The 14,118-nt window shown below is 46.8% G+C and overlaps 7 protein-coding genes across 8 annotated transcripts in view; 4 read left to right on the forward strand and 3 right to left on the reverse strand.

Annotated features, from left to right (window-relative positions):
* LOC308548950 (histone H2B type 1-C/E/F/G/I) overlaps positions 1 to 14,118 on the forward strand; it is a 329,370-nt gene that overhangs the window by 257,304 nt on the left and 57,948 nt on the right. The gene's annotated exons all lie outside the window — the stretch shown is intronic.
* On the forward strand, positions 350 to 800 carry LOC308549389 (histone H3.1). Its single transcript, XM_081121919.1, has one exon. The coding sequence runs from the start codon at positions 360 to 362 to the stop codon at positions 768 to 770; it is 411 nt and encodes a 136-aa protein (XP_080978045.1). The 5' UTR covers positions 350 to 359; the 3' UTR covers positions 771 to 800.
* Positions 3,212 to 4,722, reverse strand: LOC308548678 (histone H2B type 1-C/E/F/G/I). 2 transcript variants are annotated; one of them, XM_081120560.1, is made up of 2 exons: positions 4,303 to 4,722; positions 3,212 to 3,638 (listed from the first exon to the last, which is right to left on the reverse strand). In XM_081120560.1, exon 1 carries the CDS (start codon positions 4,689 to 4,691, stop codon positions 4,311 to 4,313), a length of 381 nt encoding a protein of 126 aa, XP_080976686.1. In that variant the 5' UTR covers positions 4,692 to 4,722; the 3' UTR covers positions 3,212 to 3,638; positions 4,303 to 4,310. The 2 variants fall into 2 exon arrangements, with proteins under 2 accessions (XP_080976686.1, XP_080976687.1); XM_081120561.1 differs by having other exon boundaries at positions 3,392 to 3,474; positions 4,303 to 4,719.
* The window catches only part of LOC308548679 (histone H2B type 1-C/E/F/G/I), a gene marked incomplete at its 5' end in the record, with an annotated part of 30,707 nt that continues 20,159 nt past the window's right edge, over positions 3,571 to 14,118 (reverse strand). The window contains one exon of the mRNA XM_081120562.1: positions 3,571 to 3,638. The remainder of the gene's footprint in view (positions 3,639 to 14,118) is intronic.
* Positions 5,701 to 6,143, forward strand: LOC308548787 (histone H3.1). Its single transcript, XM_081120855.1, has one exon. It carries the CDS (start codon positions 5,707 to 5,709, stop codon positions 6,115 to 6,117), a length of 411 nt encoding a protein of 136 aa, XP_080976981.1. The 5' UTR covers positions 5,701 to 5,706; the 3' UTR covers positions 6,118 to 6,143.
* Positions 8,149 to 8,527, forward strand: LOC308548840 (histone H4). Its single transcript, XM_081120959.1, has one exon. It carries the CDS (start codon positions 8,161 to 8,163, stop codon positions 8,470 to 8,472), a length of 312 nt encoding a protein of 103 aa, XP_080977085.1. The 5' UTR covers positions 8,149 to 8,160; the 3' UTR covers positions 8,473 to 8,527.
* Positions 8,812 to 12,216, reverse strand: LOC308548841 (histone H4). The gene has a single exon (XM_081120960.1). The coding sequence runs from the start codon at positions 12,191 to 12,193 to the stop codon at positions 11,882 to 11,884; it is 312 nt and encodes a 103-aa protein (XP_080977086.1). The 5' UTR covers positions 12,194 to 12,216; the 3' UTR covers positions 8,812 to 11,881.

A 14,118-nucleotide genomic window follows, 5' to 3' on the forward strand; every position in this document is an offset into this window, starting at 1 on the left:
GAAAACAATACAAGTAAACCTGCCCTCTACACGTGGTCCTCAGACCACTATATAGATCTAGAGTCATTTGGCACCTTTCCAGAATCTCCAATAGGTTCCCTATTTACAACTTGAAATACAAGAAACAAGATTAAAAAGTTAACGCATCACAGACTGTTAAAGAGAAGGGATTGGGGCATAGAGCAGTTCGTCCAGTTTCTAATAATTCGCCAATCACCACCATCTTTACTTTTCAGCCAATGGTTTGTTTGCGCGGGGCTTTTGAAAAAGCGCAAAACCAATCAGAACGTTTCTGAGGCTATATAAAGGATGCCTCTTTCTCTTTACTGAAGTTAGTATTTCCCTTCGTTGTTCTTGAGATGGCTCGGACGAAGCAGACGGCTCGCAAGTCCACGGGCGGGAAGGCGCCGCGCAAGCAGCTGGCCACCAAGGCGGCCCGCAAGAGCGCGCCGGCCACGGGCGGCGTGAAGAAGCCGCACCGCTACCGGCCCGGCACGGTGGCGCTGCGCGAGATCCGCCGCTACCAGAAGTCCACGGAGCTGCTGATCCGCAAGCTGCCCTTCCAGCGCCTGGTGCGCGAGATCGCGCAGGACTTCAAGACCGACCTGCGCTTCCAGAGCTCGGCCGTCATGGCGCTGCAGGAGGCGTGCGAGGCCTACCTGGTGGGGCTCTTCGAGGACACCAACCTGTGCGCCATCCACGCCAAGCGCGTCACCATCATGCCCAAGGACATCCAGCTCGCGCGCCGCATCCGCGGGGAGAGGGCTTAAACTCTTAGTGGAAATCTTGAACACAAAGGCTCTTTTCAGAGCCACCTACTGTTTCCATTTGGAGAGCTGTAGGCAAAAGGGTGGAACCGAAATCTCGTTCCTGCCAGTAACTCAGAGCTTTTTCAAGTAAGTGCAAACTCATTGTGCTGAACAGGTGTCTGCATCCTGCAGGAGAAATGTCATTGTCGCTAAGGCACTAAAGACATACCTTGCGCAGGTGAAAGTAACCCCCTAGTAGCTCTCCACTTTTCCTCCAGTAAAGGCAGTGTCCTGAAACACCCTCGATCAATGCAGGAGTTGTGGAATCAGGTTTATGCACATATTAGTAATAGGAACTCCTAGCCTAGGGTGGTTGGTAAACTGTTGAGGTTGTCAGAAACTAAGCTGTGAACTAAAAGTGAAAACCGAAGTTCTATGCTTAGCCACAGAACCTGGCTTTCCCTGCACTGATTTAACCCAAGTCAAAGGCTCTTAACGGCCACTCCACCCCCCCCCTTTTTTTTTTGCCAGTTCTGTGTGTTAAGTTACAGTTTTAATGTGTCTTGAGATTTTATTTGAAGTAGTTTGATTTGGGACATTTAGGTGGAGATTTGTTTTCATAAGGTGGAGGTGAAGTGGGACTGCTGGTTTTAGAGTTTCCTCTGATGTTTCAGCCCTCTCGGGTGAACCCAAGTGAATAGGTTATGTGCAAAAATTTCCCCAAGTTAGGCGGAGCTTTGCTGGCTAGTGGGAAATAGGTTGTAAGTATGAGTTTCAGGTGTCCCAAGGGGTGCTTGGCAATAGGCTAAGTTGTTTCCTTGTATTTTAAGTCATTTGCAAGGAGCAGTAATTGAGTGTGAAATTCTAGTTATATAGGCACACATGAAAGGTGAGGTTCTTTAAAAATGGTTGGATTTGGGGTGTGAATTTTCTATTGACCGGTCTTAAAGCTTTGCTCCCACATGTTTGGTCACTGGTCATCAGGAAACTTAGTGCTATGGGGGGAAACCTTTGATGTTTGCTTTTTCATGTCAATTCCAATCTCGGTGTAAAGTTAAAAGTGAAGCAGTTTTGGCTTCCCTGTGAAATATTTCTTTCACACAGAACAATGAAGGCATTGTTTTACTGATAATTGATAATCAGGATTTCTAATGAGCTTATTGGTGGCAGAACTGAATGCAGAGCCCTGAAGAATTGTTGGGACAAGTAGCAGTTTTGGCATCCCTTGGACCTTGCTTGAAATGTAGTCTCAGACCCACCCAGGCCCCCTTGATGTACACGGTTCCAAGTTCCCCTCAGGGATTCCCATGAATTCCAGTTTTAGAAGCCTATTCTTTAAATTGGTCACATTAAGAAAAGCAGCCTGTGTCTGAACTCTCACCAGGAATAAGGGTTTGGAAATTGCTTGCTTATTTCCATCACAGAATTAAATGTTCTCTAAAGCAATGACCCATGACATCGTGCACCTAAGACAGTTTGATTTCATTGTGGATTTGAGGTCTCAATGTTAATTGCACATTAGAACTGGTATGTCTTCTAAATGAGTTGAGAAAAAAGACAGCACTGAGGCAGGTAGGATTGGAGCTTGTGTACTGTATTGTTGTATGTGGAATGTATATTAAAATGAGTAGGGTGTCACTGGACTCCAAACTCAGTCTGACCTCATTCATAGAAGGCACTGAGTCTGACCATGCAGTCCTCCCTCCACATTTTGAGGCATTTTCCTGATTTCCAGAGCCCTGTACTGATTGCACATAGCTACGTTTGGACTCCCAGTGACCTCAAGCACTACTCACCTCAAAATGATAGTACAACTCTTGTTAGAATTAAATTATTTTCTTTTCTTTCCTAATGAAATATTTCTTGCCAGAATTTACAATTCATTTTTGTTGTACTGGAAAATTTGTGTTCTTTTGAAGACTTAAGAACTTATTAATTTTCCCTCTTATGTATAGTGCCTTTAGGCATGAACCTGTGGCAGGGACTGCCATGTCCCCTGAAATTGATTTTCCTTTCTTATTTAGTAATTAAACACCATAGGCTTCCTTTGCAGCTATGTATCGCCATTATTTTTACCCAAGGTGAAATTATACCATCTCACATGGTTTCAAAAAAATGGTGGGGACCAGCCAAGCAACACTCAGTGGTTGAGTGTGTCGGCCTAGGATCCAGATATTGGTTCGATTCCCAGTCAGGGCACATGCCTGGGTTGTGGGCTCGATTCCTAGTCAGGGGTGTGCAGGAGGCAGCTAATCAATTATGACTCTCTCATCATTGATATTTCAGCTCTCTCCCTCTCCCTTCCTCTCTGAAATCAATAAAGATATAAATATGTATATTTTTAAATTTTTTTTAAAGGTAGGAAATTACCTTACTGCAATGGTAGCCTCCAAATCCACTGCCAGGCCGGCCATTTCCAAGGTCAGTCATGGAAGAGAAATGCTTACAGACCAATTGAAGTTCGAGTTCCATGATTTAATTTTATTGAATAAATTTTAAACATACAGCAAGAAACAAGGGGAAAGAGATTGGGCAAATTAACACATTTCAGATAGATTACAAGTGGGACAGTCATACTGCTTGAATCCTTGGTTTCAAGTTTCACATTTTTCTTCTTCCCCTTTCCCCCAATGAATTTCTTCTCTGCTGAGGGTGGAATTGAGAACCAGGGCTGAGGAGCAAAGTGGCCTAGCAGATGGGAGGCTGTGTACTTGGCCCTGTATCTCTGCAATAGGGCAAACATATTGGATGAAATAACTTCAGTCTGCTGTTAACTATAGTCCATAAATTGGAATTTGAATTCTGCACATCTTTGTAATTCCTCTATCTTGCTGTGTCTTCCCTTGCCATCTCTTACTCCACCTTCCTTCCAGAACTGCCTCCAAGGAACTTGAAAATTTAAAGTTAAATCAATTCAGCATTTGGCAATGCTAACTCGACCTTAAGACTCCTCTGCACCAACCCCTCCCCAACTCCTACAGAAAAGACCATGAGTATGGAACTTAGAGACCAACATTTCAGATATCTACATGCTTTCTAATCAAGGTATCTTGAAAATCCACAGCTGAAAACGTATTGTTGATTCGCAGCCTGTTGAAGGGTAGACTGCCCAGGCAAAAGACATTATGTTACCCACAACAAAGAGGCCTTGTTCTCACCTGTTTCAGGTTTCCCTCTCCTCCATTCTCTCATAAAACCTACTTAATCTTTATCAAAGAAGCCTGAAGTCCTAGTTACTTCCTAGGGGTTTAAGTTACTCTTCCATGGACCTCATTTTGGTTCCAGTCCCACCCAATCCCTTACACTTATTAGAAATGAGTACCTTGTATCACCAATGTACAGCACCTTATTATCCAATCAATGAGTTACATCAGAATCCAAGAGCACAGTATGACCTCTAAAAACTACCTCTTCAAAAATGTATTGTTCAATTTGTCCCCACAAATCTGCACGCCTTTCCTGCAAGATAACAGCACCCACACATTACAGCTCTTTATGTGAAAATGTGAGTGGCTCTGAAAAGAGCCTTTGGGGTAGGAGACAAGCCGCTTACTTGCGCGTCTACTTGGAGCTGGTGTACTTGGTGACGGCCTTGGTGCCCTCGGACACGGCGTGCTTGGCCAGCTCGCCGGGCAGCAGCAGGCGCACGGCCGTCTGGATCTCCCGCGACGTGATGGTCGAGCGCTTGTTGTAATGCGCCAGGCGCGACGCCTCGCCCGCGATGCGCTCGAAGATGTCGTTGACGAAGGAGTTCATGATGCCCATGGCCTTGGACGAGATGCCGGTGTCGGGGTGCACCTGCTTCAGCACCTTGTACACGTAGACCGAGTAGCTCTCCTTGCGGCTGCGCTTGCGCTTCTTGCCGTCCTTCTTCTGCGCCTTGGTCACCGCCTTCTTGGAGCCCTTCTTCGGGGCGGGCGCGGACTTGGCCGGCTCAGGCATAGTGCAAGGTTCTCTGACAGAAAACCAGCAGAATGAGGGTTGCTTGCGAGGCTGGCCTACATTTGTAAGGCTTCTATGCAAATAGGTGCTTAATCGAACCCAATCCCTGATTGGATGAAATCACCCAATAGGAACGTTTTACGCAATCAAGGCGATTTCTAAGCTACTTATTGACTGGCTGTTTATGAGGAAGCAGCCCGGGATTCTTTTCTCCTCCCTCCCTTAAAAGTTTTCATATTCACTGCAGTGCAAAAAGTGAAATAAATGTCTTGTCGATCGTATCTATTTATGAACCTTGTCTCTCCCTCGACCTAGATATAAAGAGACAAAGTGTAATATAAATTCATGAGTGTATAGTTCCTTGCCAAAGTAGATACCAGGTTGCTAAAGTTAGAAAAGAGCACTTAGAAGTTAGCTGCATATTTAAATGTGTTCAAAATTATGCTGTTGACATTCTCATTTTGGTCTGATCAAAGTCAGCACATTTAAGCTTTTTTAAAACTCAAAGAGCCATTCCATTTCCACAGAGGTAAGATTTTCCTGTTACCTGGGAACAGAGTATATGAAAGGAATGCAAGTGTTTGTTGGAAGGTTAGAAATTATGAAATAGGATGCTTGTATTGCTGAAACTTTTATAAAGGACGAAACTGGACTGGGTTGATCATATTGAAACTAGACTTTTTGAGGTTGAGAAACTTTCATTTTCGTCTTCCCCCAAATTTAATCCAAAACAAGGGAATTAAGGATATTATCAAGGAGATTAAACAAAACCAATTAAGGAATTCCTTCGCGTTCAATACAGGGTGGGCCAAGGACGGAGACCTAAGTGAAAAGATAACCGAGCATCTTTCAATTTTTAAAGTGGACCGGATAGCCAATCACAGGCCGATTACGTTACTTAACTCATTTGGCGCGAAATTTGAACATTCGGACCAATCAGGAGGAGTTTGGCGTTATAAATAGGAGCGAGAACAGCTGCGGTTTCAGTTGAGGACTGTCTTTGCAGTTTGTGACCATGGCTCGGACGAAGCAGACGGCGCGCAAGTCCACGGGCGGGAAGGCGCCGCGCAAGCAGCTGGCGACCAAGGCGGCCCGCAAGAGCGCGCCGGCCACGGGCGGCGTGAAGAAGCCGCACCGCTACCGGCCCGGCACGGTGGCGCTGCGCGAGATCCGCCGCTACCAGAAGTCCACGGAGCTGCTGATCCGCAAGCTGCCCTTCCAGCGCCTGGTGCGCGAGATCGCGCAGGACTTCAAGACCGACCTGCGCTTCCAGAGCTCGGCCGTCATGGCGCTGCAGGAGGCGTGCGAGGCCTACCTGGTGGGGCTCTTCGAGGACACCAACCTGTGCGCCATCCACGCCAAGCGCGTCACCATCATGCCCAAGGACATCCAGCTCGCGCGCCGCATCCGCGGGGAGAGGGCGTAAATTGTCCCTACAACCGGCCTTTAACCTTGAACCCAAAGGCTCTTTTCAGAGCCGCCTACTGTTTCACTTTGAAGAGCTTTAAGCAGAGCAGTGAAACGTGCTTCCTGAGCCCAAAACAGCTGTGGGGTTGAGCAGGTAGTAACCACCGTACCCGCGTCGGAGTGACTGGCCGCCCAAGTCTCCCCGTCTTCCCTAGAAGTAGCAGCAGCACCAGGGCAGTGCTCGGCTCTGCTCTCAGTGATGCAGCTGCGCACCGCACCACTGCAGCAAAAGAGGCCTCGGTTTTTAGCCAAAGGTCCAGTCAGGAATTCAGCTTTTTTTCCAAGAGCAATTTCTAAACATTCTTAGGCAATGTACAGTTTTGGGTTTAGTAAGGTGGCACATATTAGCAATGGGAGTTCCTAGCCTTCAGTGAATAGTTCTGCAGTTTAATAAAATCAAGTCTCAGGCAGGAACACAGAAGCTGGAATTGCTAGCGGCATATTCAACGAAAACCACACACTCTTGCTAGTGGGATATTTTTACCTTGAAGCAAACTTTCAAGTGATTTACCAACACAATGTGATTTCTATGTGACTGTGGAAAGGTTATTAGGCTACCAGTCATCACAGCAGCACTAATGCACCTTTAAGAACTGCAATTTTAAGGTGGAAGGCAGGAAGTACAAAATTAAACCCAAATTTGGGGTTTAGGGGAAGAAACAACAAAAAACCCCCCACTCCATACTTGAAAGTTTTTAATAGCTTTATTTGTAATAGCCTTAAAGTAGAAACAACTGTGTATCTTTCCATTGACGAATGGTTATTGTACTGTGGGGAAAAAAGAAAACAGGGGCCTCATACTAAACCCAACAAGCTCAGGGGAGGCCTAAAGAGATGGAAAGTAACTACATAGGGCCATCTGACATCAAAACTTTCTAACTAAAAGGCTTGGTGGGTAGTCATGGCCTAAGGCGGTATCTTCTGGGACAAAGATTAATCCTTATCTTAACTGAACCTCTTTATTGTCTTTTTGCATCTAGGATAACAGACTTTTGGAATGTCAGGGTAATTTCCTTCCTCCAGAACCCTCCAGGCATAATCACTGCACCACAACAGAGATCACACATCCCATTATTGTTATTTTTATTGTGTTAATTATGGTATGCCCTCAGGTATTAGCTCCGCTAATTTTTTTAAAAAAATAATGCAAAGATCTAGAAATGCCTGCATTTTTATTACTGTCCTTTGCATAAAATTCCTTTTCCTAGTTTTAGAGTTTATGAGAGCTTTACTTGAATTCCATGCACCAACCCGAGAAAAGGACGAGCACCCTCCACCCTCTGTCCTACACAGAACACGGCGTTACCCCCTGGAATTTCCATTGTTTCCCTCTGCAGTCCTTCATTGTTTAATTGAATATGCTCAACTTGTTTAAATTAAAGCACACTGCTCGTGCTGGTGTTATATTGGAAATGTTTTGAAATCCTTCCACGTGCTTTAGTCCTGTTATACTTTGTTTTAAATTCTGTCAACAGGATTTACTGGCAACGTACTATAAGCCATTTTGCTTATAATAACTCCATTATTGACAAATATTTCTCCTTTTTCTGGAGAAGGCCACTAAAACTCAGTTTAAGAAACAGGCCCGTTAATAGCTTGAGAGCAGCCGCTCTCCGATTTCACACCCAAAGTCTGGTAGGGTTGCTTGTCACCGCTTACCAATTCCTTTGTTTCTTGGGGTTTGGGTTTATTTCAATTCCAGTGTGGAAATGATCCAAAATATCCAGGGGATAGATAAATATTTAAAAACACACACATACGTAAACCAGGTAATTTCTTTTGTGTACATGGTACGCACTCCTGCTGAAAACTTCTTATTTTCTAAATACCCGGACAATTTCCCTACCCCCGTTCACTTGAGCCTCCGGAAGCCGGGGCGGGGACTCGGGGCGGTTTCCCGTCTTTTCCGGTCTTTCTGCGCCAATGAGGTCCGCCCACTTGTTACTTAAGAGGCTGCAGCGGGCGGTGTGGGCACAAACGGCGCAGAGTCTACTCCTTCGTCATGTCTGGTCGCGGCAAAGGCGGGAAGGGCCTCGGGAAGGGCGGCGCCAAGCGCCACCGCAAGGTGCTGCGCGACAACATCCAGGGCATCACCAAGCCCGCCATCCGGCGCCTGGCGCGGCGCGGCGGCGTCAAGCGCATCTCCGGGCTCATCTACGAGGAGACCCGCGGGGTGCTCAAGGTGTTCCTGGAGAACGTGATCCGCGACGCCGTCACCTACACGGAGCACGCCAAGCGCAAGACGGTCACGGCCATGGACGTGGTCTACGCGCTCAAGCGCCAGGGCCGCACCCTCTACGGCTTCGGCGGCTGAGCCCGCGCGTCCACCAGCCTCGTCTGTTCCCCCCCAAAGGCCCTTTTCAGGGCCGCCCACGTCCTCGGGAAGAGCTGTGCGCGGCTGTCGCGCCCTGGCGGTTCTGTGGACACGGTTTCCTGTGTTTGATGTTGCGGGGGGGGGTCTTAAGCTTTAGCAGTAACTTCAGGCCGAATGTGGGGGGCGGGTGGCTCCTCCAGGCCTGGCCGCCGCCAGTCAGCGCGCAGGGACCCGGAGTGGCGGCGCCCAGGGCCAATCGGGATGGCGCGCGGACTTGGGTGGGGGTGGGGGCGACAGGAATAAGAAACGAAACCCGAGTGGAGTGAGGGTGTGGGGGGGTATCCCTGGGAGAGCTGAACCCTCAACAGAGGAGAGAAAGCTCTGCGGTCCTGAGCTCTTCGCAGGGACCCCGCTCGTTCCGTGTCCGCAGTGAAAGAACTCTAAGGAACGTGGTTGGCGAGGGCCCTGGAAGAGCAGGTGCGCCGGTTTTAATCTGGTGGTGGGGGTGGGATTCCGTAAATACGCGTGTAAATTATGAGTCTGCTAGGTGCTGCCACCGCCCACAGGAGCCCAGCTCGATTAAGAATTGCCAGGAACCGCTGGGCGCTAATTCTTACTGTTTAAATGTTACTAACTGGGACTTGGTGATTTCTGTTCTCAGGCCGGGTCCCTCCCTCAACCTGAGGCAAGAAGTTTGTAAATTAACGTTAACTAGACTGAGGCCAGTGTCCTAACTCGGGTGTCCTAGTTCTGAGACCCTAGGCACTCACTTTGCATTTGTGGAGGACCAGACCCCTCCTGCGGTCACAGGCTCTCCGGAGTCTGGCCCACCCCATTCCCCTCGACTCCCAGCTTATTTCCCTAACTCTTGCCTGCTGTAATTAGTTAGATTCGTTTCCCCGTTTTTTATTGTGGACCATTTAGACATTCCAATATGTTTATAAAATTTTATAAAGTATGTCTTCATATTGATGTATCAGCCAATTAATTTGCATTTTTATTTAATGATTGAGAAAAGTATTTTTCAATTTTTTCAGTTTTTGAGAACTATTTTTAATAGGAGATTGAAGTTTATCATATGCACGTCATGCCTGACATCTGAGAAAATGCTATTTACTAAAAGTTATAGATTTAAAATACACATTATTTGTATTTTAATACAATTATAGGGTCCCAGATTCAAACAAGCAAGTTTGATACCAAGTTTGCATTATATAGTTATTTGTTCTGCCACAAAGAACTATAGTGGAGGTAAATTTGTTGGTATACTTCCGAGAAAAGTATTGATGGCTGGTTAAGAGAAAAACTGCTGCCAGGCTGCTCTGCTAACTGGTCTTTCTCCAACACTGGAGGAAATATTGAATCGACAGTTCAGTTGCCATCGGATCTATAAAGGCTGTACAGCTGGTGTGGGGACAGACATCAGAAATGTCCTTTCTCGTCTTTTCTGATCTCGAAGTAAAGGTGGAAAGGCCCCATCAAAGCTGCATAATTTATTTTCTATCTGAAAGGCTAGAAACAGGTAACACGAATCATTCATTTATTGCATGGTACTAGGCCTTTAGAGAAGATGGTCTAATGTGTAGGTTTTTTCTTCTGTGCTAGTTTAATAAGAGTAAGAGAGTAGACAGTTCAGAGGTACAACTGTGCACATATTAAACTTATTTAATATTCAAAGCAACCCTAAGAGACAGACATTGAAGTATTATTACTTTAAGGAATGATACCAAGGCCCAGGGTGTATAAGTAATTTGTCCAGGCCCACACAGTGGAGCTGAGGTTTGAAGCCAGGGAAACTAGCTCCAAGGAGCATGTGGTGCCCCTTTTCTGCAAAGACGGGGGATAACAGTGAACAATGCTTTCCATGCTCTCTTCCTGTGGTGGTGGTGGGATATTTTTGATGTTCTATAGCCTTTGCAGGGAAGTCAGATTTTACCTCTACCTCTTAGTGTTCTTGGCTGGGCCTGAGAATTAAACTGACATAAAACTGAAGGGGAGCAGAACAGGCCACCCCAAAATGTACTATTTGGCATGTGACTTATTTTGATCCGAAGGCAAAGACCCAGCAGACTCAGAATAAACTTGTATGCCTAAAAGCATTTAGACAGCAGGCCTGTGCCAAAAAGAGAGCTATTAACAGAGTTAACTTTTATCTGAATGACCTGAGTACCAACCATTAGCTCTTCCCGTGAATTGCCTCCTCCCGTTTGGTGCCCCAGTCACCCTCCCATTCTTTAGCTCTGGATGGCAGACCAGCCTCAATTGCCTGACTGCCTTTGAGTCATACTTTTGGATGCTTCTGTATGTACAAAATTAAAATTGTTTTTCTCCTGTTAATCTGTCTCATGTGATTTTGATATTAGACCAGCCGAAGCAGCCAGAAGGGAAGAAGGAAATTTTATACACATGGAAGGGAAGGAGCCAGCAGAGAGAATATGAAAACTTTAAGGTGGGATATCCTTGTAGTTAGAATAAGATGACCAACTAATTTATTGTCCAACCAAGTAAGTTACTGATAGTGGAAGGTACCTCCATTAACAACTACGCTAAGATGTAACAGGTACAGACTGAAGCTGCCCCTGGTATCCTGGGTGTTTTCACTGTGGGTTTAAGTGGCATACATGGAAGTCTTCAGGTAGGGGAAGGATTTAGATCACAGGTGGGAGGGTGAGCATGGGATCGCCTAAAGGCTACCTCTTCTGCCTGGCAGAGAAATGGAGGAGAGGCTGCAGGCAGGGTCACAGGTGGGAAGGCTGTAGGTTGACACAACACATGAAGAAGCATTTAATTACCAAAATTCTGGAAATAAAGCAGTAAGATAAGCGGTGACCTAAGTGATGCTAGAGTTCCACATCCTCAGGAAGGCACCGAGTAAGAAAACAATTAACTGTCTTTTCCACTTTTGATTTTGAGTTTCTAGCCTCTGTCCACAGCTACCCTGGTTTCCCGCAGGGAGGTTAAGCAGGAGCGCCGCCTACAGGCCGCAAGGTGCTGGGTCGGCGGGACCTTCTGGGAAAGTGAATCTTAATGCTCCCGGGAACCTGCAACCAGTGAGGCGCATTTAAATTAGAGAACTGCTGCCGCCCCAAAGGCAACGAGACCCAGGTGGTCACGAAACCAGGGAGTTTCCGAACGAGGACCCCCCACCCCCAATTTGCTTTGTTCTTTGGGTTCACTTGAGAGCCGCCATCTTAGGCCAGGACCGCCCCAAATGGCGCCGAGACGAGACGGGACTTTGCAAAGAAGCGACTTCATTTTGTTAAAAGTTGGAATTACAGCGGAACACCGACCCAAATATAGAGTATTACCTTCAGGCTTGGTTGTTACTAACAGCCCTTCGTGCGAGCAGGTGGGTGGCCCTGAGAAGGGCCTTTTGGGGACGAGCTGGGGGCGCGGGCTGCGGGGCGGCTCAGCCGCCGAAGCCGTAGAGGGTGCGGCCCTGGCGCTTGAGCGCGTAGACCACGTCCATGGCCGTGACCGTCTTGCGCTTGGCGTGCTCCGTGTAGGTGACGGCGTCGCGGATCACGTTCTCCAGGAACACCTTGAGCACCCCGCGGGTCTCCTCGTAGATGAGCCCGGAGATGCGCTTGACGCCGCCGCGCCGCGCCAGGCGCCGGATGGCGGGCTTGGTGATGCCCTGGATGTTGTCGCGCAGCACCTTGCGGTGGCGCTTGGCGCCGCCCTTCCCGAGGCCCTTCCCGCCTTTGCCGCGACCAGACATGGTAAAGAGCCACCGGCCGGTCAGACCCTGCGGCCGGCGCGCTCGCTGCAGCCCCTTATATAGCCTCGCGCGCTCCCGGAAGCTGGGCGGCGGGGGCGGGGAAAGCGCTCCGCGCCGGCGCCGTCCGGGTCCGGGGGCCTGGAGCCGCGGGCTTCTGTGGGCTCGAGACCGGTGCCTGCGCCTTGTCGCAATAATTGGCATTGTGCAAGTGTCCTCACCACCGTGACCGTCCATAAGAAAGAGGCCATAACGCTACACTGATCGACAAACGGGAGAGAAATACCAAAATGCATTAATTTTTTAATGCGAGGATTCTTTAAAAAATATCAATAGTGGTTTTTACAGCTCTAGCAATACTTATTGAATTTGGCCGAACGTGTAACGTTCTCGTCTGCGGAGCATAATGATCCACATCGTTTTCAGTCTTCCTAAGGGGGAGCCTCTAGGAAGGGGATCGATGTTAATTGCATTTCCACTTTTTGCTCCCAAATTTGTAAAGTACTCTTTGCATTGTAAAGGAGAAGAATTCTTGCTGGGGGAGGGAGGGTAGGTGGAGAAGGGTATAGAGGGGACTGAAGATGAACGGAAAAAAGTAGGTAGTGATTTTATTTTATTTTTTTTATAAAGGAAGAATCCCAGGCTGGGAGAGCCAATGCTGTTCTAAAATGTGGTGCTACCGGGTTAGAACTGAGGCCTGTGATTCTGGGCTCTTAAGACCTTGCCACTGACCACTGATCTATATGCCATTAAAGAACAGAAGGTATGTCATGGTGAATAAAAGTTAACAAAAATAACACCAATAAACACTGAAATACTGTCCAAGTACAAAGTAACAGAAGTGATGTTCTATACACAGGTGATGGCTCCATTTGTTTAGACAAATGCCAACGTTTGTTCACATTCACACTGAGCACCTTCTATGTACCACAGAGGCGATCTGCAAAAACCCCTTCTCTGTGGGTGCCATCATACAGGCAGTCAGAAAATTAATCATTTCCTCTAAGCTGAGACTTAGACACAGATTTAAGCTGACATAGACACTGTGATCTCCCACACTCTCCTTTTTGAGAAATCAGGAAACAATCATTGATTGATTGATTGATTGATTCAGTAACTCAGAGTCTACTATATGCCTAGAATAGTGTACGAATTCCAGATTTACAATGACAAACACATTCTTTTAAAGAAACAGTCAAGGACAGGCGAGAGAAAAAAACTCAGTGTGAGGGGTCAGCCTGAATCAACTCACCAGGCTCCTGCTTCTGACTGGTAGTGATGGGTGGGAGCAGTTGTGTGATTGCAACATTAGCTTCACCTGGGAGCTTGTCAGACTTAGGGAACTTCAGGCCCAACCCTAAATTGACTGAACTGATAATGGCATTTTTAACAAGATCTCCAAATGCGTAATATGTGAATTCAAGTTTGTGAAGAGCTGTTGAAAGTGGTGCTGTCCTACATTAGCCACTAGCCACAAGTGCTTATTTAAATGTAAATGAATTAAACTTAAATAAAATTAAAAATTAACTTCTTATGTTATTGAGTCACAGGTAAGACCTAACAGTCACATGCAGGTAGTGGCTGTCTATTAAACAGTACATCTACAGACACTTCCGTCATTGCCGTAAGCTCTGTTGGGCTGTGCTGGAGTAGAGAATTTCTTCTGAAGATCTAGTGCAGACTGGGAAAGGGAAGAGGGTGGGTACTTGAGATGAAGTGAATATTGGAGTATTTTTGAAGGGTGCTAGAAATTAGCCAACTTCTGTGTGAACCAGATATTACAGATAGAGACACGTAAGAAGGAAATGGCAAGTTTGGGAGTCATGTCCTTTTTAGGAAGTAAAATGAGTGAGATATAGTTGTGCTTGGAGTGGAGTTTTAAGTGGGAGAGTGCCCTCAGGTGAGACCATCTGATAGGAAATTAAAAT

Source organism: Miniopterus schreibersii (genome assembly GCF_964146895.1).
Source record: "Miniopterus schreibersii genome assembly, chromosome: 19".
Classification (NCBI taxonomy): Eukaryota; Metazoa; Chordata; class Mammalia; order Chiroptera; family Miniopteridae; genus Miniopterus; species Miniopterus schreibersii.